Here is a 24,689-nt window from a genome sequence, read left to right as displayed (position 1 = left end):
TACATTACAATATCAGCTCACTGTCTCCTTTCTTACTTCACATTCACTGTTGACTAAGTTTGCATATCTTGTCCGCCACCCTCCTCCCCCACCTAGAGTTACTGTCGAGTTAGGCCCGTAACTCACACGTTGCTCATTTTGACTTAAGTATTAAATAAGTGCATTTTAAGACTATTAAAACGACGTAATAAACATATAGGGCACTCTGAAATTCTCGTCACAAACTTCTAGGACTTGTACAGTGGACTTAATTGACAATATTTTGAATCAGAATCCGTGTCCAGAAACGTACCGTTCCCCTGCTACAACAGTATGTCTGCTAGGAAGGTATGTAATAGCGCAGTCACGGTGAGGAGTGCCTATATCGGAACGGCTATTGTAACTTGACGACTGTCCTACCTCTCTGACATGGTTCCAGCCTCATGCCTGTCTGTGGGTGTTAGAGCAACATGACTGAGTACACGTGTGCAGAATACATCTACGTTATTCTTCTGTGTGCCGAAGCTGACGGTAATGAAAGAGACGCTCGTCGCCGTTATCTACAACGTTCGACCTCATTGGCCTTTTTTCTCTGGGGGTCGAATAAGGATGTATAAAATGCATGTTTGATCATCAGCTACTTTTATTTCAAACCGAAATATCAACCGGTTCCAGTCATGGACCATCTTTCATGGACGCTCTTCACGGATAAGGGTTAAAATGGTTTAAGACACCACATTACCTTTGTTATTACTTAAATAATGTGTAGACCACGTCATGAATATGAATAAACGACACAGGACTATTAGAAGCAACCTACTACTACTGAGTGTACAAAGAGCAGTACTGAAGGGAAGACCTTCTCTTCCGTACTGCTTACGATGAAGTCAGGTATCAGAATATTTTATGGTCCGTATGGATGATATACGTGGTTGTTAATCATGTAAATATTTTTTGTTTTTTATGTAGCATGAGGCCTTTTATACTTGGAGTCAGCACATTGAACTTAGTTGGTTAGACCTTGTTTTTTTTTTTTTTTTTTCTTTAACGGATCTGAAAATGACAGTAGTCGAAACCGTTAACAGCGGAATGTAGAAGTTTGTGAATTTTTAACATTGTGCAGCACTGCAAAACTGTGATAATTGAACTTGTAACACGTCAGCCTCAGTTGCAAATGTAAACCAACCTTTACCCAGGTTTCACCCAAAATAATTTGGCCTACTTCAGGAGCCAGTGACACTAAACTAATGCATGCCAAAGTTTGCCCATGTCAAATATGAAACTGTAGCACCATAGTAACCAGTTATAAATCTACATTACTTGGGTTGAAGAGAAACAGCAGGCCCACTGCCCCGACGAGGTCGGTAGGTCGCTAGAGCTGCACTGACGTGTTACACGAGTAAAAGTTTGTGTGATGAAGAAGGCACACTAAAATAAAGCGGCAGTAATTGGAAATCGGAAATTCGTGGTAAGGTCTTATGGGACCAAACTACTCAGGCATCGGTCCCTAAACCTACTCACTAATTAATGTAATTTAAAATAACTTACGCTGTGGATAACACACACACCCATGCCTGAGGAAGTACTCGAACCTCCGACGGGGGAAGTTGCACGGACCGTGACAAGGTGCCTCAGACCCCGCGGCTACCCGTCGCGGCTGGCAGTAATTCACCATCCTCCGAACAACGAGTGTATCATCATTTCTTGAATGAAGGTTGGTAGTAGGAGTAGGCTGCTGAGAGATGAAAAGTGGAACAGACAGCTGCTGTAGATTTTATTAACATAATGTGTCCTTGTTGTAAATATAATAATTGCAGTAGTCGAGGAATGAGATGCGGTTTGAGGTAACGCATGGTGACCTCTGTAGATATGCACTTGATACCACGTTTGAAATGTATAAGACAGTAACGGCAGGTCTGTGTTGGGTTTTTCAGGGCGCAGCGGCGGGTGATCGGTTGTTGGTGGTCGGTCGGCTCGAGTGGCCTACCGCGGCCACAGGCGCAGCTTGACGCCGCTGAAGGGCCGCAGCACCAGCTCGCCCATCAGCTTCAGGTCCTCCAGCCTCTCCACCGTCTGCACGCGGAAGTGGCGCAGGATGTACGACAGCACCGTCTTCTCCTCAAGGATGGCGAATTTCTGACCTGTAAACGTGCGCAGAAAAGCAGTGTTTACGTTTAAATTTTCAAAATAGTGTCTACTTAATCTACAGGGTGAAGAAACAATGCCGCACTTGGAGGTCTGCATACGATTTCTCACCCAGATTCAAGACCAAACATTATCTTCAAAAATCAGGTCGGGTGCGTTTTGAAAACAAATGTATGAAAACGAGGAGCTGGCAACGGTCACATAGTGCGGCGCATGGGAGAATGTACAGGGGAATCTTTAGAACCTGTATCACACCGTACTACCGTACCAGCCGTCGTATCTCACTAAGCAGTCTGCTGGGACATCAAGCAGACATCCACCATGTAGCTAGGGTTGCTTCTGTGCGCTAGATCTCGTCGTTTAGAAGAAGGAAATCATTTTGTCACAAGAAAATATTCTGTCACATGACAGTGAAATCCACTAAACTGCACCCGTGTGTCTACTAACCGCGCACAACCATGATTGGTCCTGCCTAGTTCATGTAGGGAGACTTCCCGGTAGAGTACAAATTGGAAATTTGTGATAAGGTCTTATGGGACCAAAATGTTGAGGTCATCGGTTCCTAAGCTTACGCACTGCTTAATATAACTTAATCTAAGGACAACACTCACACCCATGCCCGAGGGAGGACTCGAACCTCCGACGGGGGCAGATATAGTACACAAACAATGAATTCGTCGATATGCTTTTGGTGCTGGGTGCATCCGATAACGCAACTACTGCTGCTATTGTTGCTCGTACGTATGCTGCACGATACCCTTAAAGGTATCATGCCGGTAAGAATATGTTTCGTCACCTGGAGCTACGCCTTCGGGTAAACGGTAACATTTTTCCGCAGTAATGGACATAGATCGTCCAGGAATAAAACGTACTCCACAGACAGAGGATGCGTTTCTTGAAACCGTTAACCAGTCACCTCGACGAAGTACCCTTGATGTCGCAAGGCAGTTCCAGATATGTCAAAGACTAGTTGTTGAGCTGTTGCACGATGAAGAACTGCACTCAGATCATTACGTGTTAACTCAACACCAGCGGCCAGAAGACCGCATTCGACGAGTACAGTTTAGTGAATGGATTCTGCACCCAGTGGAAGATAACGAACATTTTATATATAACTTGAATGGAATGACGAGCCTAGCTTCAGTCGTAAGGTATTTTCAAGCCCCCAGAACAGACATTATTGGCTGAAGCAGAGCCCACAAATTACCCATGAACGTGACTTTCAAGCACGCTGTGGCACAACGATGTGGGCTGGAATCGTGGGAGAGATGCTTCCAGGCCCTTGCCTGTTACCGGACAAGTTCAGTAAGCTCCTGCAGAGTACGTTTCTTTGCAATACTTCGCCTTTGCATTAGAAAACGTTCCACTTAATGTTCGGCTACAGCTATTTTTCAGCATGACGGTACACCGCCACCCTTTGGAATGAATATAACTATGTAAATGTTTATTCCCCAAGGAAATCAATTGGACGTGGAGGTTCAACGTTTTGGCCTCCACGTTCCCCGGACCTAAATCGATCAGATTTTTGTTTGTGGGGACACTTAAAGGAAAAATTTTATAGTGTCCCATCCAAGGATGTACAGGACCTAGCAGCTCGCGTGAATGACACTTCAGCAATAGTGGATGCAGGTGTGATGAGTAGAGTCCAGCAAAGTATGAGCCAGCGAGTGGTGAAGTATTTGCAAATGCAAGGTGGTCGATTTGAAAAACTTCTCTAAAATGAACGTTGCTTGTGCGTATACGTACATCTACACCTGCATCTACATAGTTACTCTGCAATTCACACTTAAGTGCCTGGCAGAGGGTTCATCGAACCATTTTCATACTACTTGTCTACCATTCCTCTCTCGAATGGCGCGTGTGAAAAAGGAGCACTTAAATCTTTCCGTTCGAGCTCTGATTTCTCTTATTTTATTAAGATGATCATTTCTCCCTACGTAAGTGCGTGTCAACAAAATATTTTCCCATTCAAAAGAGAAAGTTGGTGATTGAAATTTCGTAAATAGATCTCGCCGCAAAGAAAACCGCCTTTGTTTCAGTGACTGCCACCCCAACTCGCGTATAAAATCAGAGACACTATCACCCCTATTGCGTGATAACACGAAACGAGCTGCCCTTCTTTGAACTTTTTCGATGTCCTCCGTCTGTCCTACCTGGTAAGGATCCCACGCCGCCCAGCAATATTCCAGTAGAGGACGGACAAATGTAATGTAGGCTGTCTCTTTAGTGGGTTGTCGCATCTTCTAAATGTTCCGTCTACAAAACGCAGTCTTTGTTTCGCCTTCCCCAAAATATTAGCTATATGGTCTTTCAAATTTAAGATGCTCGTAATTGTAATTCATAGGTATGTAGTCGAACTGACAGCCCTTAGATTTGTGTGATTTATTGTATATCCAAAATTTATCGGATTTCCTTTAGTACCCATGTGGATGACCTCGCACTTTTCTTTGTTTAGTGCCAATTGCCACTTTTCACACCATACACAAATTCTCTCTAGATCAATTTGTAATTGGAATTGACAATCTGATGATTTTACTATACGGTAAATTACAGCGTCATCTGCAAATAATCTAAGGGGGTTGCTCAGATTATCACGTAGACTATTTATGTAAATTAGGAACAGCAAAGGGCCTATGCACTACCTTTTGGAACACGAGATATCACTTATGTTCTACTCGATGATTTACCGTCTATCACTACGAACTGTGACCTCTCTGAGAGTAAATCACGAATCCAGTCACACAATTGAGACGATACGCCCTATGCACGAAATCAGATTAATAGTCGCTTGTGAGGAACGGTATCAAAAGCCTTCTGGAAATCTAGGAATATGGAATCGATCTGAGATCCCTTGTCGACAGCGCTCAGCACAAGAACGATATTTTCCGATTCCGTGTTGGTTATGTATCAATAAATCATTTTCTTCAAGGTGATTCATAATGTTCGAGTACAGTATATGCTTCAAAATGGGGTCAGTGATATGGGTCTGTAATTCAATGGGATATTCTTGTTTCCTTTCGTGAATATTGGTGTGACTTTGTTACTTTCCAGTCTTTAGGAACAGACCTTTCGTTAAGTGAGCGGTTGTATATGATTGCTAAGAAAGGCGCTGTTGTGTCTGCATACTCTGAGGATAAGACTGAACGTCAAACGTACAGAATGGAATTATTGTGCATAGTATAATGTGCTATCTAGTGTAGCCTACCTATTGTGTTTTTTATATCTCATTAGATACAGACGATGTTATTGTATCCACTATTATTTTCTGTTTGCTTGATTTGTGTCATGGACGAAACAAAATGGTCGGTTAGGTCTGTAAGAAGTTCATGTTTTGTTTTAATGTTTAAATACAGCACAGATAACAGTAGTAGAAAGACATACGCAAGATACGCATTGTGGAGGTGTTAATTGGATACTATTTCATGTTTCAACTGAAAAAAATGATTGGCGCGAAAGCCGCATATCCGTTCCCCACAGCACCGCTTCGTCTCACTGAACTAATAGGACAGCCCCAGCACAGCGCAGAGCTCATGCTATCTGTTTTTGGCCACGCCACACGCAGTTACAGCGTTGCCAGAGCCTCGTCTTTAAATCGCGTTTCTATTAAAACTATTGGCGAAACAAGGTTTTCCTAGATATCTTTTTGGCCATTAATCGCAGGCCGACCACCAGGTGTTGTATTATTTCTTCACCCTGCATATGGGCTCCTTTAACATAATGCGCAGACAGGAAAGTCAACAGACACGCCTCGAACCCGTGTGGTGGATTAGCAACGTGAGGTGGTACATCGACCATGATCGGTGTGGTGTTTAGGCGGTCGCCCATGCTCGTTTAGGCAAATGCTAGGCTGGTCCCCAATTCCTCCTGAGAGAACACGATACACAAACAGATAAAATATAATACCACACAGAACAAAGTTTACGCGATGCAGAGGCAGATGGAGTAGTCGATTACCCTCTTATAAGCTACCTTCACGAATGTTTAGCTGTCGATATTACCTGCAAGTTATTCCAGGTATGTAAAGTACAGGACATGTTTTGTATAGTTTAGGTGTTTGAAATAGGTAAGTATGCACACAGGGAGGAAGGGCTGTACCAAGTACTCTATGCGCGGTACTTTACGCTGCAAAAATGAGTGCCCTCAACATGTTTCCTAAAACTACTTGCAGTGCGTCTTAGCAGCTAAAATTTTGACACTGCTTTTGTTCCTCTGTATTCATTCTACGTATAAAATACCAGGGTAGGTTTCGATATGTCAGAATGGACCATTCCCTTGTGAGCTGTACGGGGTACCCGAAATCCATCTCTAAAATATCGGCGGTTGATCAGGGACCGATGTTCTCTGGTGGTTTCACAGCAATAATCTAAATACGATTTATTTCGTTTGCCATTCCAATTACCTTTGGTATTGCAAAAATACCTTCACACCGCAATATGAAATCAGCGAAAAGTACAACCTATTTGAGTTGAACTGTTTCAATAGAAGATGGAATAGGCCGAACACGTAATGAATTATTTAACGATCTACAGGAAGCTATATTTTAATATACATTGCCTGCACCAAACAAGTGAAGTACCAAGGAAGGCAGGGGGAAATGAGATGAAATTTCATGGACTGAGAAGGTGTGTGAAGTATTTCAATGATTAAAAATTCGAGTAAAATTCACAAACAACTTGGCAATATGAACCCACTTGTCAGTATGAAGTTGCACCCGCTCATCCCGAATGTCTGCACGGATTCAGCTAGAAATTTGAAATTTGAAATTTGTGGTAAGATCTTATGGGACCAAACTGCTAAGGTCATCGGTCCCTAAACTTACACACCACTTAATCTAACTTAAACTAACTTACGCTAAGGATAACACACGCACCCATGCCCGAGGTAGGACTCGAACCTCCTACGGGGGGAACTGCGCGAACCGTGGCAGGACGCCCAAGACCACGCGGCTACACCGCGCGGCAATTCAGTTAGGAAAAGTATGATAAAGCCTTTGTATCTTCTCCTGAGGCAGACTGACCAGCAACTGTTGTCACTGGTTCTTAATATCATGATACTGGGAAGCAGTCGACGTCACAGGTGGCCCCCGTTCTATCGGAGACAGATCTGAGGATATTGCTGGCCACAAGAGCACCTCAACATCACACGGACAGTTAATAAAGACGTGTGCCGTGTGTGGACATACATTGTCGTATTGGAAACTATCACCACGTTTCCATTGAGTGAGAGATAACATATGAGGATGAAGGATGTCCGTCAGGAATCGCTGAACCGTGAGGGCTCCCCAAGTCACAACCAGCCATGACCTGAAGTTTCACGCGGTGGTTCGCAACACCACGTCATGGGGAGTAACACAGTTGTGCCTCACTAAATTGTTGCACGGATGGAACTTCTCCTTAGGTCGCCAACATATTCGCCTACGATGGTCACCTGGGGCAGTGAAGAACGGCGATTCGTCACTGCGCGACTCCATTCATCAACCGACACAAAATTTTGCTGAGAGTTCCTTAATTGTCCTTCGATAATATGCACAGATGTGTTGGGTTTACGATATGATTGCTGCACAATACGGCTGCGCTCCATTGTGGCGATCAGACGTCGTCGAGCGAAATCTTGATAGTATAGCTGCCCTGACATTCCAATGCCGTCCAACATCACTATCACGGGCGAATGCCTCAAAACTCTGGGTGATGCACGATTCGACCAGTAGATCAAACAGAGAACGCCAATGAGCAGCATTTCAGACTCAATGAAATACGCAACATCTCTGTGTCTTTCACAGTAATAACTGAATATATGAGTTTGTTCATGAGCACTAGATTGTATAACCTACGAAGCATTTTAACAATACTACACACCAACAACAGTAACGAACTCTGGTGGCAGTTCTACTTGCCACAGAGAAATGCAACTCTAATACCTTGGACACCCGTAGATGGGTTGTAGATATACGAAGTTACATTGCATCCAATATTGTCTTACGGGTGTTACTTCTTTTATTTTGTTAGGTAGTGCACATAACGCTAATGACCTTGCCGCAATGGTAACACCGGTTCCCATCAGATCACCGACGTCAAGCGCTGTCGGGCTGGGCTAGCACTTGGATGGGTGACCATCCGGTCTGGCGATCGCTGTTGGCAAGCAGGGTACACTCAGCCCTCGTGAGGCAAACTGAGGAGCTACTTGATTGTGAAGTAGCAACTCCGGCCTCGTACATTGACATTCGGCCGGGAGTGTGGAGTGCTGACCACATGCCCCTCCATATACGCATCTAGTGACGCCTGTGGGCTGAGGATGACACGGCGGCCGGTCGCTACTGTTGGGCATTCCAAGGCCTGTTCGCGCGGAGTTTAGTTTTTAGTGTATATAGCGATGGCGAAGCGATAAGGAACTTCTTTCCTTCATTAGCATAAATGTTTCAGGAAACATTAGTAATTATTTTTTCATATCATTCTCGGTTGTTAGTACCGGCTAAGAGAGTGTGAATTAATTAATCTTCAGCAGTAAAATTGAGCTTCGGTCAATGCGTAAAATCTTAAGTCCGAACGGAACTATTCCATGTTCCACACTCCATAATATCTCATGCGAGGCAGACCTACTGGGGACGCAGAAGCCACCTAAAGTCCGAATTGCTCTACAGAAAGTCTGCATTCCAGTGCTTTTTTCATCTCATCCAATAAATTTACTCATGCCTACAGAGGACGGATGATGGGCTAATACTACTCGTGACACCACCCTCCAATCTGTCGCTCCTTCTCAATCTGATGCTTCTTTGCCGCTTCAAAATCCAACACAAAACGTTCACATGTTCTCTAAAATCACATCTGTCTACGTAATGAAAATCTTGGCTAGTACATGTTATTTTTTCTCCGTAGGTGCTTTAATTCTTGTGGCGTTTTCGGGGTATGTATGTAACAATCTTCCGCACATTGCTTCAACACCAGATTAAAGGGCTCCGGAAGTGTTTCGTGTTCAGTGTCAGGGGGCGTCAGTGTGCCACTGGGCGGGCCGCGGTATTTCAGGCACGACCGGAGTTGCCCTGCGGCCGCCCGCTTGCTACTGCCTTGAACGCTTGGGGCGGAGTCGTTGGCCGTCTTACCTCTTGCCCTTCGGAGGATTGACTGGACGTCTGTCGAATGATCTACAGTTGCCCCACACGCATTTGTCAGCATGAGTTGCGAGGTGTAGCTTGGCCCCATCCAGTTAACTCTTCATTGTTTGATGGCGCTTATTAGCTTTCACAATGCGGTAGCTCAGCGTGTTCAGTCAGAGGGGCGCTGGCCCTCTGTAATAAAAATACTGAGTAAACGAATCAACGGTCAACTTGAATGGATGTCCTATGACGTCCGCCTAGACCAAACGGAATGAGCATTAGCGAACAAAATAAAAAAAAAAAAAAAGAAATATTCTCGGTCCCGGGTTCGAAAACCACAACCGCTTAAATTTTGATTAATAATGATCATTGGCAATTGAAGACTTCGAGCATAACAAGTCACCCTCATTATGGCAACAGTCTTGCCAAACAGGGCAGAGAAGCGGACAGAGATTCAGGGCACTCTTTTGTCCTTGGGTGGGAAACGACCCCCTAAAGGCGGAAGCATCAGCAATGATCAACGACATGAGGATGCAGAAGGCAATGGAAACCACTGCATGAAAGACACATAACGTCTATCCACAGAACATGCGGCCTGTAACTGGAAAAGTGTCATGATGATCTCTCCATTGTCAAAAGATTCTGGAATAGTCTCCCAGTGGAATGTCAAGGGGGATATGACCATGGGAAGAAGTCTGAGTAATCAACGAAAGGATAACGTATCACGAGTCGGGGCGTGGAATGTCAGAAGCTTGAATGTGGTAGGGAAGTTAGAAAATCTGAAAAGGAAAGTGCAAAGGCTTAATCTAGGTACAGTAAGGATCAGTGGAAAGAAGACAAAGATTTCCGGTCAGGTGAGTACAGGGTACTATAAACAGCAACAGAAAATAGTACAACTGGAGTAGGATGTGTGATGAATAGGAAGGTAGGGGAGAGAATATGTTACTGTGAACAATTCAGTGCTACGATTGTTCTTATCAGAATCGACAGTAAAGCAACATCGATAACTATAGTTAAAGTTTAATGCCGACGACGCAAGCTGAACGTGAAGACAGAGAACAAGTATATGTCCATATTGAAAGGTAATACAATACACAAAGGAAAATGATAATCTAATAGTAATGGGGGACTGGAATGCATTTCTAGGGGAAGGAGTGGAAGAAATAGTTACAGGAGAATATGGGTTGGGACAAGGGATGAGAGAGGAGAAAGACTGAGTTCTGTAATAAATTTCAGCTAGTAATAGCGAATACTCTGTTCGAGAATAACGAAAGGAGGGGTATACTAGGAAAAGGCCGGGTGATAGGGAAGGTTTCAGTTAGACTACATCATGCTCAGAGAGAGATTCCGAAATCATTGTAATGCGTACCTAGGAGCAATTATAGACTCATATCACAATGTAGTAGTGATGAAGAGAAAAATGAAGATCAAGAGATAAGACAGGAAGAATCAACGCACAAAGAAGTAGTAAGGGAAGACGAGACACTTGAAGTTCTCTAAGGCTATAGATACAGCAATAAGGGATAGCTCAGCAGGGAGTACAGTTGAAGAGGAATGGACATCTCTCAAATGGGCAATCACAGAAGATGGAAAGAAAATCATAGGTACAAAGAAGGTAACAGCGAAGAAACATGGGCAACAGAAGAAATACTTCAGCCAATCGATGAAAGAAGGAAGTGCAAAAGTCTTAAAAAAACAGAAATACAAGTCACTGAGAAATGAAATAAATAGGAAATGCAGGGAAGCTAAGGCGTAATGGCTGCATGAAAAATGTGAAGAAATCGAAAAAGAAATGACTATTAGCAGGACTGACTGAGTATATAGGAGCGTCGAAACAACCTTCAGTGACATAAAAAGCAAGGGTGCTAACATTAAGATTGCAAGGGAAATTCCACTGTTAAATGCAGAGAGGAGAGCGCATAGCTAGAAAGATTACATTGAAGGCCTCTATGAGGGGAAAGATTTGTCTGAGGTGACAGAAGAAGAAACAGGATTCGATTTAGAGGAGGTAGTGGTTCAAGTATTAGAATCAGAACTTAAAAGAACTTTGGAGGACTTAAGATCAAATACGGCAGAAGGGAGAGATAATATTCCATCAGAATATCTAAAATCATTGAGAGAAGTTGCAACAAAAAGACTATTCTCTCTGGTGTGTCGAATGAATGAATCTGAAACTTCCTGGCAGATTAAAACTGTATGCCAGCCCGAAACTGGAACTGGGACCTTTGCCCGAGCTACGCAAGCACGAGTCACGACCCATCCTCACAGTTTCAGTTCTGCCAGTACCTCGTCTCCTACCTTCCAAACTTCACAGAAGCTCTGCTGCGAAACTTGCAGAACTAGCACTCCTGGAAGAAAGGATATTGAGGAGACATGGCTTAGCCACGAGGTTCTGGCAGAATTGAAGCTAAGAGGGCGGTTCGTGAGTCGTGCTTGGGAGCTCAGATGAAGGCAAATGTCCCGATTTCGAGTCTCGGCTTGGCACTCAGTTTTAAGCTGCCAGGAAGTTTCATATCAGCGCACACACCGCTGCAGAGTGAAAATCTCATTCTGAATGAATCTGGCAACATACAATTTGACTTTCAGAAAAATATCATCCACACACTTCCGAAGACTGGAAGAGCTCACAAGTGCGAGAATTATCGCACAATCAGCTTAACGACTCATGCATCCAAGCTGCCGACAAAAATAATATACATAATAGAAAAGGAAACTGAGAATGTGATAGATGGCGATCAGTTTTCCCAAAGAAAAGGAAGTCACCAGAGATGCAATTCTGACGCTGCGGTTGATAATGGAAGCAAGACTAAATAAAAATTAAGACTGGCACGTCCACAGGATCTGTCAGCCTGGAAAATGCGTTCGACAATGTAAGATGGTGCAAGATGTTCGAAATTTCGAGAAAAATAGGGGTGAGCTATAGAGAGAGACGAGTGATATACAATATGTACAAGAGCCAAGAGGGAATAACATGAATAGACGACCAAGAACGAAGTGCTTGGATTAAAAAGGGTGTAAGGCAGTGATGATGTCTTTCGCCCGTACTCTTCAATCTGCACACCGAATAAACAATGATGGAAATAAAAGAAAGGTTCGGGAGTGATATTAAAATTAAAGGTGAAAGAATATCAATGATACCATTCGTTGATGACATCACTATGCTTAGCGCAACTGAAGAATAATTAAATGAGCTGCTGAGTGGAATGAACAATCTAATGAGTACAGAATACGGACTGACAGTAAATCGAAAGAAGACGAAAATAATGAGAAGTAGTAGAAATGAGAACAGCGAGAAACTTAATATCAGGATTAATGGTCATGAATTAGATGAAGTTAAGGAATTCTGCTTTCTAGGCAGCAAAATAACCTGTGACGACCGGAGCTGGGGTTACAGCAAAAGCAGACTAGCACTGGCAAAAAGGGCGTTCCCGGCCAAGAGAAGCCTGCTAGTGTCAAACATAGGCCTTAATTTAAAGAAGAAATTTCTGAGGTTGTACGTTTGGAGCACAGTATTGTATGGTACTGAAACATGTTCTTTGACAAAACCGCAACAGAAGAGAACCGAAGCATCTGAGATGGACTGATAGTGTAAGGAATGAGGAGATTCTGCAGAGAACCGGAGAGGAAAGGAATATGAGGAAAACAGTGGCAAGGAGAAGCGACAGGATGATAGGACATCTATTAAGACATCAGGGAATGACTTCCATCGGACTAGAGGGAGATGTAGAAGGGAAAAACTGTAAGGGAAGACAGAGATTGGAACACATCTGTCTATTTCATGTTGTACTGGATATCGTCAATCAGTGAATGTTAGACTCAGTGAGGCTCCAATTTTGAATACTTCCATCAAAGGATCTACTCTGTAAGGTATTAAGAAATGGAAATAGTGCTTTTTTAGACTTCTGTTGTTACTGAGGGAGGTGTCGCAGTGGTAGGCCACTGGACACGAATTGGACAGGGCGACAATTCAAATCCACAAAAGTCAATTCAGATTTAAGTTTTCTAATTTTTCTAAACAGCTTAGGGAGAATTCCAGGATATTTTACTTGAATGGGTATTGCTGATTTTTGTCCCCAGGCTTTCCTAATCCGAATTGGTACACCATCTTCAATGACATCATCGTTGATGACACGTTAAACACTAATTTTCCTGCCTCCCTTCTGCTGTTTAAACCGTGAGGTGTCTGCATTATAAGAAATGGCTGTAATTTTTGTGATTTCTGCCACAAGGAGTTCTGTACATGAACACACTCTTGGATTAAATCCCTTTGGCAAAGAGAGTTACTGTTATATTGGAAATATAACCACGAAATTCAGTTGCTATACCAATCATCCAACGGTGGAATGCAGTGAATACTTAAGAGATATAGTTACGTGCAGATGTCACTTCCTTCTTTCCAGCGAAACTTATGACTCTGTTTTGTCGACGATCGTACTGTGGAGACTCTTCTGTGAGATGCTGTCTTTCATGTCTATATTTATGAAATTAGGCGAGAAGTATCATAAACTCTGCTTTTTCCTGCGATCACTAGCACTGAGGTAACATGTGTTCAAGAAATACGTGGATTGACTGAAAAGTAATGCCTCCACCTTCGTAACTCTTTAACAGCTGGCAGCATTGGTTTGTGGCAGATACTGTTTTGTTCTGTAGCCTCTTCTCTACAGCTCCAGTTGGTGGGAAGCCTTAGAATTGAACGGTTGTGTTGTTACAATGAAAAGTATGGATCTCTGCACAGACGGTCGGTCAATGCGATTTAAACAAAGTGCAGTCATTGAATTTTTGACAGAAGATTCATCAGAGAATGAAAGCAATTTATGGTGATTGTGTTGATGTGAGTCTGTGTGTCGGTGGGAGAGTAAGCTTAAAGGTGTTGAGGCTAAAATATCTGACCTGCAAGACAAACGAAGAGTTGGACGTCCTGTGACAGCAGCCATCGACTTCACAAGCAAAATATTGACAGACCGATTCAGGACAATTTTCGTATCACTCAGAGAGAACTTGCAAGCACAATCGGCATTTCACAAATACGTGTGGGTTACAGTATTGCTTTGCTTGGCTATCGGAAGATCTGTGCAATGTGGGTACCCCGGATGCTGACTCCTGAAATGAAAGTGCACAGACTTGAAATTCGCCAGGAACTCCTCTCGCGTTACGAGAATGAAGACGCGCGGTACTCACATCAACACAACCACCATAAACTGTTTTCATTCTCTGATGAATATCCTTTGGAGTGACACCTTCTCCTGTAGAGAATTCAATGACTGGACGTTGCTTAAATCGCATTGACCGACCGTCTGCGCAGGGTTTCATACTTAACACTGTGACAACACAGCCGCTCAATGCTAAGGCTTCCCGCCAACTGGAGCAGTAGAGAAGATGCTACGGAACAAGCCGGTGCCTGCTGCATACCAATGCTGCCAACTGTTGAAGAGTTATGAAGGTGGAGGCATTATTTTTCAGACAGCCGTCGTACTTAAAACACTCTGCACCTTTTTAAATGCACCGAATGCAAAGACAACTTTTTGTCACAGTTGCTTAATGCCCCAATACTGTTTTCCGTTTCAGACTTGTGAATACATGATTGTTAGCGACAAACATAGAGTTCTCATTCAACTGTAACTGAAACTATCAGTGTGTTTTCTGAGTTCTAATATAGTTTTAGACAGGGAAGAGTTTTCCATTTATTTGATCCGAAACCTCTATATTTTCGCTTGATGATTGAAAGCTGACTGAGGATGACCATTCTAAACAAGCATTCCGCAGTCGTGTGATAATTCTTGAATCTTTGTGTACGCTTTGCAGATAGCGTGATGTACTGTGATGGACGTTTACTTAGCAGTGCATTGGACAGAAGCGTGATTTATTTCAGGAATACATGCCGCTCGTTGATTGTTTACAGGTACTATGTCAGAGCAGGGGAGATCTCCGCTGCACAGGTAATACTGCAGTTTTGGAGCCATGATTAATGGGTTTTGGATACTTTCAGGGAGGAGTGACCTTATATCATAGTCTATATAATTCCAAAATTGTTTCATAACTGCACGTAGACTTAACATACTTCAGCTAACCCCACAAAGTCTTGATTGCTGATGGTCAAGCTGTCTAAGACGTGCCAGCACGTGTCTGGGCATCAATATCAGAGACTCTTGTCACAAGTGCACTGTGGAGCTTGTTGTCTGTGGCCGAGGCAGAAGTGTAGCCACAGTCTAACATGACAGTCACAACACTCCATCGCCTTTTTACTACCCACTGTGATTGCAGCGCGCCAAGTGGCCAGCAAGTGACACCTCTGAGTACGATATCGGACGATTACAAGCACTAGTATTTTTATTAGTTTGTAACACAGTTTTCACAGAAGGGAGTGCATGAAACGCCATAAAAATCGACAGTAACTTAAAAAGTCGCCATGTTTGTCATTGTCTAGTTTTCTAAGACTCGCGAGGGTATGAAACGGTACATTACAGGACAGTTCATTTACGATTTTCTTGTAACATGCGGATATTTATGAATAATGTTTCCAGTTAATAACAAAAAACTGCTAATAAACACCGGAAGATCCCACTTCTTTTTTTTTTTTTAGAAAGACATATATCTTCCCAGAAATGCGAAGTTTTATTTGCTACACTTCCAGTAAAATCAGTGACCGTGGAACGTTAAAAACTTGTGTGAAATGGAATACCAACATAATTTAATGTGTAAATATGCCACCACACCAATAACTGATGGGAAAACCGCATACACATCATAATAAAATGGTTCAAATGGCTCTGAGCACTATGCGACTTAACTGCTGAGGTCATCAGTCGCCTAGGACTTAGAACTAATTAAACCTAACTAACCTAAGGACATCACACACATCCATGCCCGAGGCAGAATTCGAACCTGCGACCGTAGCGGTCACGCGGTTCCAAACTGAGGCGCCTAGAACCGCACGGCCACGCCGACCGGCTTCATAATAAAACGTCAAAAGAAATAAAAGTTCCTCATCAGAGAAGAAACCAATTTTAGTATTGTCACTACAACTGACCCGCAACCGGCATGAATCTTCAAGACATTCGCTTTTGAAGCAAAGGTAATTACATTTACAAAAATATTCGTATGTCAGAAAGTGGGGCGAATCATTAGAGTCCATAATTTTTGTAGGTGCAGTTAAAGTGACTGTAAGTGGAGTACGCTGCAAAACGTACACACAATCGAAAGTATTTATTTAGTAACAAGTTGTACATCATGGCACTGAATCTGTGAAAGTCGGATGTGTTTACGCTTATTTCACGATAATTCATGTCTCTTTGTAATTTACTAATACATGGAACGCAAAAATATAACTACTATTTCGTTACTTATATTGAAAAGTAATTAAAAACATGCATGACTCTTACAACGGATGTGACTGTCTGCTTTTTCACTTCCTGGAAGCGCTATTGTCGATCTAGCTGTGAAACGGTAACAACTTTCAAACCAGAGAGTGTCGTGACTGTATATACACACACACCAAAAATGTTTTTCATCACCTCGTTTCCGAGAGTTACGGAACCTGTACAGAAAACTGGAATAAAGATCACCATAAACACCATTTCCGCCACTTTTATTGCTCATGAAAACCACACATTGCATGTTGTACCACCATACAACGAGACCTGCAGAGTTGGTGGTCCAGATTGATGTACACACCGGCACCTCTAATACACAGTAGCACGTTCTCTTGCATTGATGCATGCCTGTATTCGTTGTGGCATGCTATCCTCAAGTTCCAAATTTGTCCCACTCCTCAACGGCGATTAGCTGTAGATTACTCAGAGTGATTGGTGGGTAACGTCGTCCATAAACAGCCCTTTTTGGAATGTATCCCAGGCATGTTCGATAGGGCTCATGTCTGTCGAACATGCTGGCCACTATAGTCAAGCGATGTCGTTATGCTGAAGGAAGTCATTCACAAGATGTGCACGATGGGAGCGCGAATTTTTGTTCATGAGGCGAATGCGTCGCCAATATACTGCCGATATGGTTGCACTATCAGTCGGAGGATGGCATTCACGTATCGTACAGCCTTTACGGCGCCTTCCATGACCACCAGCGGCGTACATAATGCCACCCCAAAAGAGCAGGGAACTCCCACCTTGCTGCACTCGCTGGACAGTGTATCTAAAGCGTTCAGCCTGACCGGGTTGCATCCGAAGACGTCTGCGACGATTGTCTGGTTGAAGGCATATGCGACACTCGTCGGTGAAGAGAACGTGCTGCCAAAACTGAACGGTCAATTCGGATTGTTGCTGGGCCCACATGAACCGCGCTGCATGGTCTCATGGTTTGCAAAGATGAACCTCGCCATGGACGTCGGGAGTGAAGTTGCGCATCATGCATCACATTGCGCACAGTTTGAGTCGTAACACAACGTCCTGTGGCTGCACGAAAAGCATTATTCAACACGGTGGTGTTTCGGTCAGGGTTCCTCCGTCCATAATCCGTTGGTAGGAGTCATCCACTGTAGTATTAGCCTTCGGGCGGCCTGAGCGAGACATATCATCGACAGTTCCCGTCTCTCTGTATCTCCTCCATGTTCGACCAACATCGCTTTGGTTCACTCCGAGACGCCTGGACACTTCCCATGTTGAGAGCCCTTCCTGGCAAGAAGTAACAATACGGTCGCGATCGAACTGCGGTATTGTCCGTCTAGGCGTGGATGAACTACAGACAACATGAGCTGTGTATCTCCTTCCTGGTGGAATGACTGGAACTGATCGCCTATCGGACCCCCTAAGTCTAGTAGGCGCTGCTCATGCATGGTTGTTTACATCTTTGGGCGGGTTTAGTGACATCTCTGAACAGTCAAAGGGACTGTGTCTGTAATACAATATCCACAGTAAACGTCTATCTCCAGGATTTCTGGTAACCGGGATGATGCAAACCTTTTTTGGTGTGCATTAGACTGTGGTGCAGCAGTCACGATCTGCTTATGAATGAGGAAGAGCACATACGATTTGCTGGCTGCTACCCAAGACAGAGTGCCTTGGGTAGCAGCCAACCTGTGTATTAGAGTTGTGGCTTCTACAGTGACCGCTGAGTGCAGGCTTTCTTTTAGTCTGCCATATCTCAGTGGTGTGCACTCAGTACAGCGCCCATATTGACGTCTTGGAATAACCGGCACTGAATGCAGGCTGTCTGCCTGATACTGATTCAGTGCCATGTACCAAATACTAGGAAGTGTGAAACTTCGCTCTCATTTGCTCCTAGTGGATGAATATAGCATTTAAGTTACTTGTCATTTGTCTATTTTGCCTGTAACCATGCGTGTTACGTGGTGTTATATGTTTTATTCAGACGTCAAATTGTGAAACTTCTCGCCAGTCCAATACTCAAAATATTTATCACGCTGATAGTGCAGCGTTGTCTGTTAGATGGTTGCACATACGTGAAGCTACTGATCTCAGGTTGTTATCGCGCGATTCTGATAGGTTTAGTGTAAGCCTATGTAAAGACTTCGATGTGTGTTAAGTTAATGATGTACATGTCAAGTATGTTCCTTTTTGTAGAGTTTTGTGTTCGACATGAACTTTGAAAAATTTCTTGTCTGCTTGTAAATGTGTCACCACTTGATTCTGTGAACTTTAGAGCGCCATTTGCATTAAGGTAATATAACTGACGTAAATAAATTAAGCATGTTTTATTCTGTGAAGTTTCTGCGTGAACATTTATTTTAAAAAATTGGTGGGTGCTTGTAAATACCCAATTTAAGAGCAGAAAGTATAACTGGTTGCGAAAGTACAGTAACTATAAGTTCAAAATTTGTCATCACTGCTCTCTTTGGTTTTATATTGGACATTAGCATTCAGTTTTTTCATCACCTTTGGTGAATCATTTTGCCTTAATACTACGTCTATGTGAGTTTTGTTATGTTTTCTGCATAATGAGCACTGGACATCACAGCCACACGTAGTTTGCTGTTAGTAATGAGGGCAAACATTCATATTCCTAGGGTTAAATGTCTTTAAGTATATTTCGACTTGAAGTTGTGTTGCTATCATTTATTATCTTATGGACAATCGTGATGAAATGTACTCAGCGTCAAAGTGTTGTGATCAACCAGGATGAAGTCGATTCATAATTATGCATAATCTTTAGATTTGGTTATTAATTAATAAATGATTAATTGAAATTTGTCCAGTGAAACCACCAGCAAGTCGACTCTCTCGTTCCCTGCCATATCACTGTCGAGTAGCGTCTGTCACAGATACAGTAGCTACTTCTCATGTTCAAACATCTAATAACGAAAGTCATGGAACAAATTGCTTATTACCGTTTCCAGGCCAAGGTAATGAAGTTACGCAGAAAAGGTAAACAGACAACGGTACAGTCTCAATTTCAGTACATAAATTCCGTGTATTGAAGCAGCACAGTAGGAATCATTATTTAGTTTTCGTGTGACAAAACAGTATTTATCAAGTTATCACTCACTGACGCTGTCATATCCCAAATTTCATTTACAACATCGCATTTAATAAACGTTAGACGTTGCGTTCAGAGAGTGCCAGTGTCATATTGGATTTTAGAATGTTACGGTATAGATCATTCCACAGAAGTTACTAAAAATTATATTACTATCGTTATTATGGCATTTCACACGATCGATACTCAATTAGAAACACAAACATAAACTTACAAATTTACTAAATTTAGATTGAGTAGGGGAGATAGTACGAAATATGGAATATCTTTGAAACTGTTGTGGATATTTAAAAGGGCTTTCAGGAAGTGTGTATCTACTACGAAAATTTAGATTTGCAAATGTTGTTTACAGCTATCTCAATTATGACGACTGTAGTCACAAAAACCATTGCTTTTCACAATATATATAAATGACCTAGTAGATAGTGTCGGAAGTTCCATGCGGCTTTTCGCTGATGATGCCGTAGTATACAGAGAAGTTGCAGCATTAGAAAATTATAGCGAAATGCAGGAAGATCTGCAGCGGATTGGCACTTGGTGCAGGGAGTGGCAACTGACCCTTAACATAGACAAATGTAATTTATTGCGAATACATAGAAAGAAGGATCCTTTACTGTATGATTATATGATAGCGGAACAAACACTGGTAGCAGTTACTTCTGTAAAATATCTGAGAGTATGCGTGCGGAACGATTTGAAGTGGAATGATCATATAAAATTAATTGTTGGTAAGGCGGGTACCAGGTTGAGATTCATTGGGAGAGTCCTTAGAAAATGTAGTCCATCAACAAGAGAGGTGGCTTACAAAACACTCGTTCGACCTATACTTGAGTATTGCTCATCAGTGTGGGATCCGTACCAGATCGGGTTGACGGAGGAGATAGAGAAGATCCAAAGAAGAGCGGCGCGTTTCGTCACAGGGTTATTTGGTAACCGTGATAGCGTTACGGGGATGTTTAGCAATCTCAAGTGGCAGACTCTGCAAGAGAGGCTCTTTGCAACGCGGTGTAGCTTGGTCGTCAGGTTTCGAGAGGGTGCGTTTCTGAATATATTGCTTCAGAATATATTGCTTCCCCCTACCTATACCTCCCGAGGAGATCACGAATGTAAAATTAGAGAGATTCGAGCGCGCACGGAGGCTTTCAGACAGTCGTTGTTCCCGCGAACCATACGCGACTGGAACAGAAAAGGGAGGTAATGACAGTGGCACGTAAAGTGCCCTCCGTCACACACCGTTGGGTGGCTTGCGGAGTATAAATGTAGATGTAGAAGACCGATATGAAATGCGCCATCTAATGGAATGCGTCGATCAAATGGACTGTCGGGTCAACTGTGTGTCTGGAGTCTGGATCCAGTAAGCAGAAAGACGGGACTTACAAAAGTCGTTCAACTGATCCTTGAATGTTGTCGTCAGTCTAGGACACTTACAGGGGGGGGGGGGGGGGAGTTAGAAAGATGGAAACTATCCAAAGAAGAGCGGCGCGCTGCAACACTGGTTCGTTTAGGAAGTGCGACAGTGTTATGTGAATATTCATCCAATTACATTGATAGCGTCTGTTAAAGACGCACTGTGCCCAGTGAGAAGTTTAGGATCACAATTACAACAACGTGCGCTACTAGAAGAGTCGAGCAATGTATTATTTCCTCCCACATATAACTGACGATAAGATCATGAGTGGAAAGTGATGATCTTGAATGTACGAGAATTTAGAGCTCATACTAATTATCAGTCTTCTTTCCCACGCACCATTTGCGAACGACTCAGAAACTGATGGTCATATCGGCAGTACTCATTATCTGTCACCACAAAACGGCTTGCGAAGGTTAGAGGTAGTTCTATCCTCTGATATGTCTACCGTTAATACGGAAAAATAAAGAATGAGCCAACAATGAGAGCTGTGACAAGCTGACTCACCAACGCAGTTGCGTGGTCCTCCGCTGAACGGTACGAAGGCGAATGGGTGTCGCTTCTGTATGTTCTCCGGCAGGAACCTGTCTGGGTCGAAGCGTTCGGGGTCCGGCCAGTGGTCGGGGTCCCGATGTGTGTGGATGATGTTCATCGTCAGCATGGTTCCCTCAGGAATATTATATCCGCCTGCAACATGCGTGATGCTCTTGAAACTGAGTCTCATCCACAGCATAACTAATTTAGGAGTTTGTGGGAAAAATCTGCGTTTTGTACAACATCTATCTTTTTTGGCTTAAGGACTGGCCGCCCAACTTACATTTGCTGCTGTAACATGTCAGAAAAAGAGAATTATCAGACTCCAATAAAACAGTCTCGTCTTATTCACAAAATTATTAGCTAAGGTATATTCCTCAATCATTTATTTCTTTACGTATGTTTTTGGATAGGGTCCGCCTTTAGCAATACACAATTTTGTTTCTTAACACAAACATGTTTCACGAGCAGTTGCAGCATCTTCAGTGGTCTTTTATATTTTATCTGTTAAAGATAAAGAATGTTCTTTACTGTTTGTACACATGTAACTATTAGTTTTTAAATCGTAATTACAGATATTTGAAAAAAACACACTAATTGTGAATTCATACCTTTTTAGCACATGGTGTGGTTTCTCTGATGTGTTGTGTTTCTACACTGACTGTTTTGTTCCACAGTTTGTCATCTGCAACCACTTACACCTTAAAGTAGATAAATTGATTAAGCCAAAATTACTATTTGAAAATTGTTATTTCTATGCCTGGAATTCACTGTGATCCGTTGATCACCTCAAATGAGAGTGTTCGCACGTGTGAACGCGGGAGATCGAAGAAGTTCTTCGCGAAATTGTTGCTGTGATTACAAACGCCTCGCCAATGACTCACCTTGCTTTTGTTCACTGCCAAGTCTACGTAGACATTCTGCAAGCACATACGAGTATCTAACGTGCAATAGTTTGTCGAGAAAGGAAACTCACTGGCAACTGTCTGCCTGACACGCACCTTCGTTACAGACGTAATTTTGAAAGATAGATAAGGTACCGCCACCCATCGGAACTTCATGAAACTATAGGGATTGAAGAGGCAATTTTCCCTGGTGATCCACAACTAATTCCTCATTATTCAAGTGAAATTGGCTGAAGAAAGAATGTGTTGCATTACTTATTGAATGTCTCTCGTGTATGCATTGTAAAACACATCGTAGTAAAGGTGACAGTCTCCATGAATGTTTCACTGAAAGCCGAGGAGAAAAGCATCTGGGGAGGAGAGAATGTGTTCAGCAATGTTGAAGGATGTGGGTGGAAAAATATACGGCTCCGTTAAATCGGAAACTAGAAAGATGGGGTTAGGTGTTGGAGCGGATAGTGGGAAGACAGAAGGCAAGGAGGAGTTTGCTGTAGGGGTGCATCAGTAGTATCAGGAAAAAAGGCATAGGGAGAGATGGAGAGCGAAAAGCTGGGATAGGTGACGAAGCGTTGTAGTCGGTAGGTCGGATAAGGCCGGATCTCATTGTCTGGGAGAGGTAGTTGGCTGGGGATAGGGTATTGAGTAAGTGTATGGTCGGGACAGGCGGATGTGTTTGTAAAGAAGAGGCAGCACACCACAAATAGCGATTACAAATGATGGAAATGAGCGTTGGGCGTCATTGGCCGGGAGGCCCCTTACGGGGCAGGTCCGGCCGACTTGGTGCAGGTCTTATTACATTAGACGCCACATTGGGCGACCTGCGTGCCGGATGGGTATGAGATTCTGTTGAAGAAAACACAACACCCAGTCCCTGAGCGGAGAAAATCCTCGACCCAGCCAGGAATCGAACCTGGGCCCGTAGGACAGCAATCCGTCACGCTGACCACTCAGCTATCGGGGCGGACATTAGAGATGGTACAGTAGGGTTACTAGAATCTTCGAGTAGCTTGCAGATAGGGTAGGATATGCAGAGGTATTCGATGTAGGTGAGGAGAGGTGGAAATTTGGTAAGATGGTACAGGATCCATGGGTAGGAGGGTGGTGGAAGATAAAAGAATGCGGGAAACGAGGCGAATTGCATAACGTTCAAATAATTGTAGGGACTTGTGGAACTTAGGTGGGTCATATATCAATGCAACACTTGCTTAGGAGAGTATAAAAATGGTTCAAATGGTTCTGAGCAGCCGGCCGCGGTGGTCTAGCGGTTCTAGGCGCTCAGTCCGGAACCGCGCGACTGATACGGTCGCAGGTTCGAATCCTGCCTCGGGCTTGGATGTGTGTGATGTCCTTAGGTTAGTTAGGTTTAAGTAGTTCTAAGTTCTAGGGGACTGATGACCTCAGATGTTAAGTCCCATAGTGCTCAGAGCCATTTGAACCATTTGGTTCTGAGCACTACGGGACTTAACATCTGTGGTCATCAGTCCCCTAGATCTTAGAACTACTTAAACCTAACTAACCTAAGGACATCACACACATCCATGCCCGAGGCAGGATTCGAACCTGCGACCGTAGCAGTCGCGCGTTAGGAGAGTATAGGTCAGGTTAACATATATGCATCTACACTACTGGCCATTAAAGGTGCTACACCAAGAAGAAATGCAGATGATAAACGGGTATTCATTGGAAAAAAATATATGATACTGGAACTGACATGTGATCACATTTTCACGCAATTTGGGTGCATAGATCCTGAGACATCAGTACCCAGGACAACCACCTGTGGCCGTCATAACGGCCTTGATACGCCTGGGCATTGAGTCAAACAGAGCTTGGATGGCGTGGACAGGTACAGCTGTACATGCAGCTTCAACTCGATACCACAGTTCATCAAGAGTAGTGACTGGCGTATTGTGACGAGTCAGTTGCTCGGCCACCATTGACCAGACGTTATCAATTGGTGAGAGATCTGGAGAATGTGCTGGCCAGGGCAGCAGTCAAACATTTTCTGTATCCAGAAAGGCCCTTACAGAACCTGCAAAATGCGGTCGTGCATTACCCTGCTGAAATGTGGGTTTTCGCAGGGATCGAATGAAGGGTAGAGCCACGGGTCGTAACACATCTGAAATGTAACGTCCACTGTTCAAAGTGCCGTCAATGCGAACAAGAGGTGACCGAGACGTGTAAC

At 43.3% G+C, this 24,689-nt stretch overlaps 1 protein-coding gene across 1 annotated transcript in view; it reads right to left on the bottom strand.

Moving 5' to 3' along the window:
* Positions 1–1,736: 1,736 nt before the first annotated feature.
* Positions 1,737–24,689, bottom strand: part of LOC124622273 (cytochrome P450 4C1-like) — a 118,498-nt gene continuing 95,545 nt past the window's right edge. The window contains exons 11-12 of the mRNA XM_047147936.1: positions 21,573–21,752; positions 1,737–2,120 (exon numbers count right to left, since the gene is read on the bottom strand). Coding sequence (XP_047003892.1) covers positions 1,963–2,120; positions 21,573–21,752 — 338 coding nt within the window. The 3' untranslated portion in view covers positions 1,737–1,962. The remainder of the gene's footprint in view (positions 2,121–21,572; positions 21,753–24,689) is intronic.

This window comes from Schistocerca americana, chromosome 7, assembly GCF_021461395.2.
Source record: "Schistocerca americana isolate TAMUIC-IGC-003095 chromosome 7, iqSchAmer2.1, whole genome shotgun sequence".
Classification (NCBI taxonomy): Eukaryota; Metazoa; Arthropoda; class Insecta; order Orthoptera; family Acrididae; genus Schistocerca; species Schistocerca americana.
This window is presented reverse-complemented; position numbering and strand designations above follow the sequence as displayed.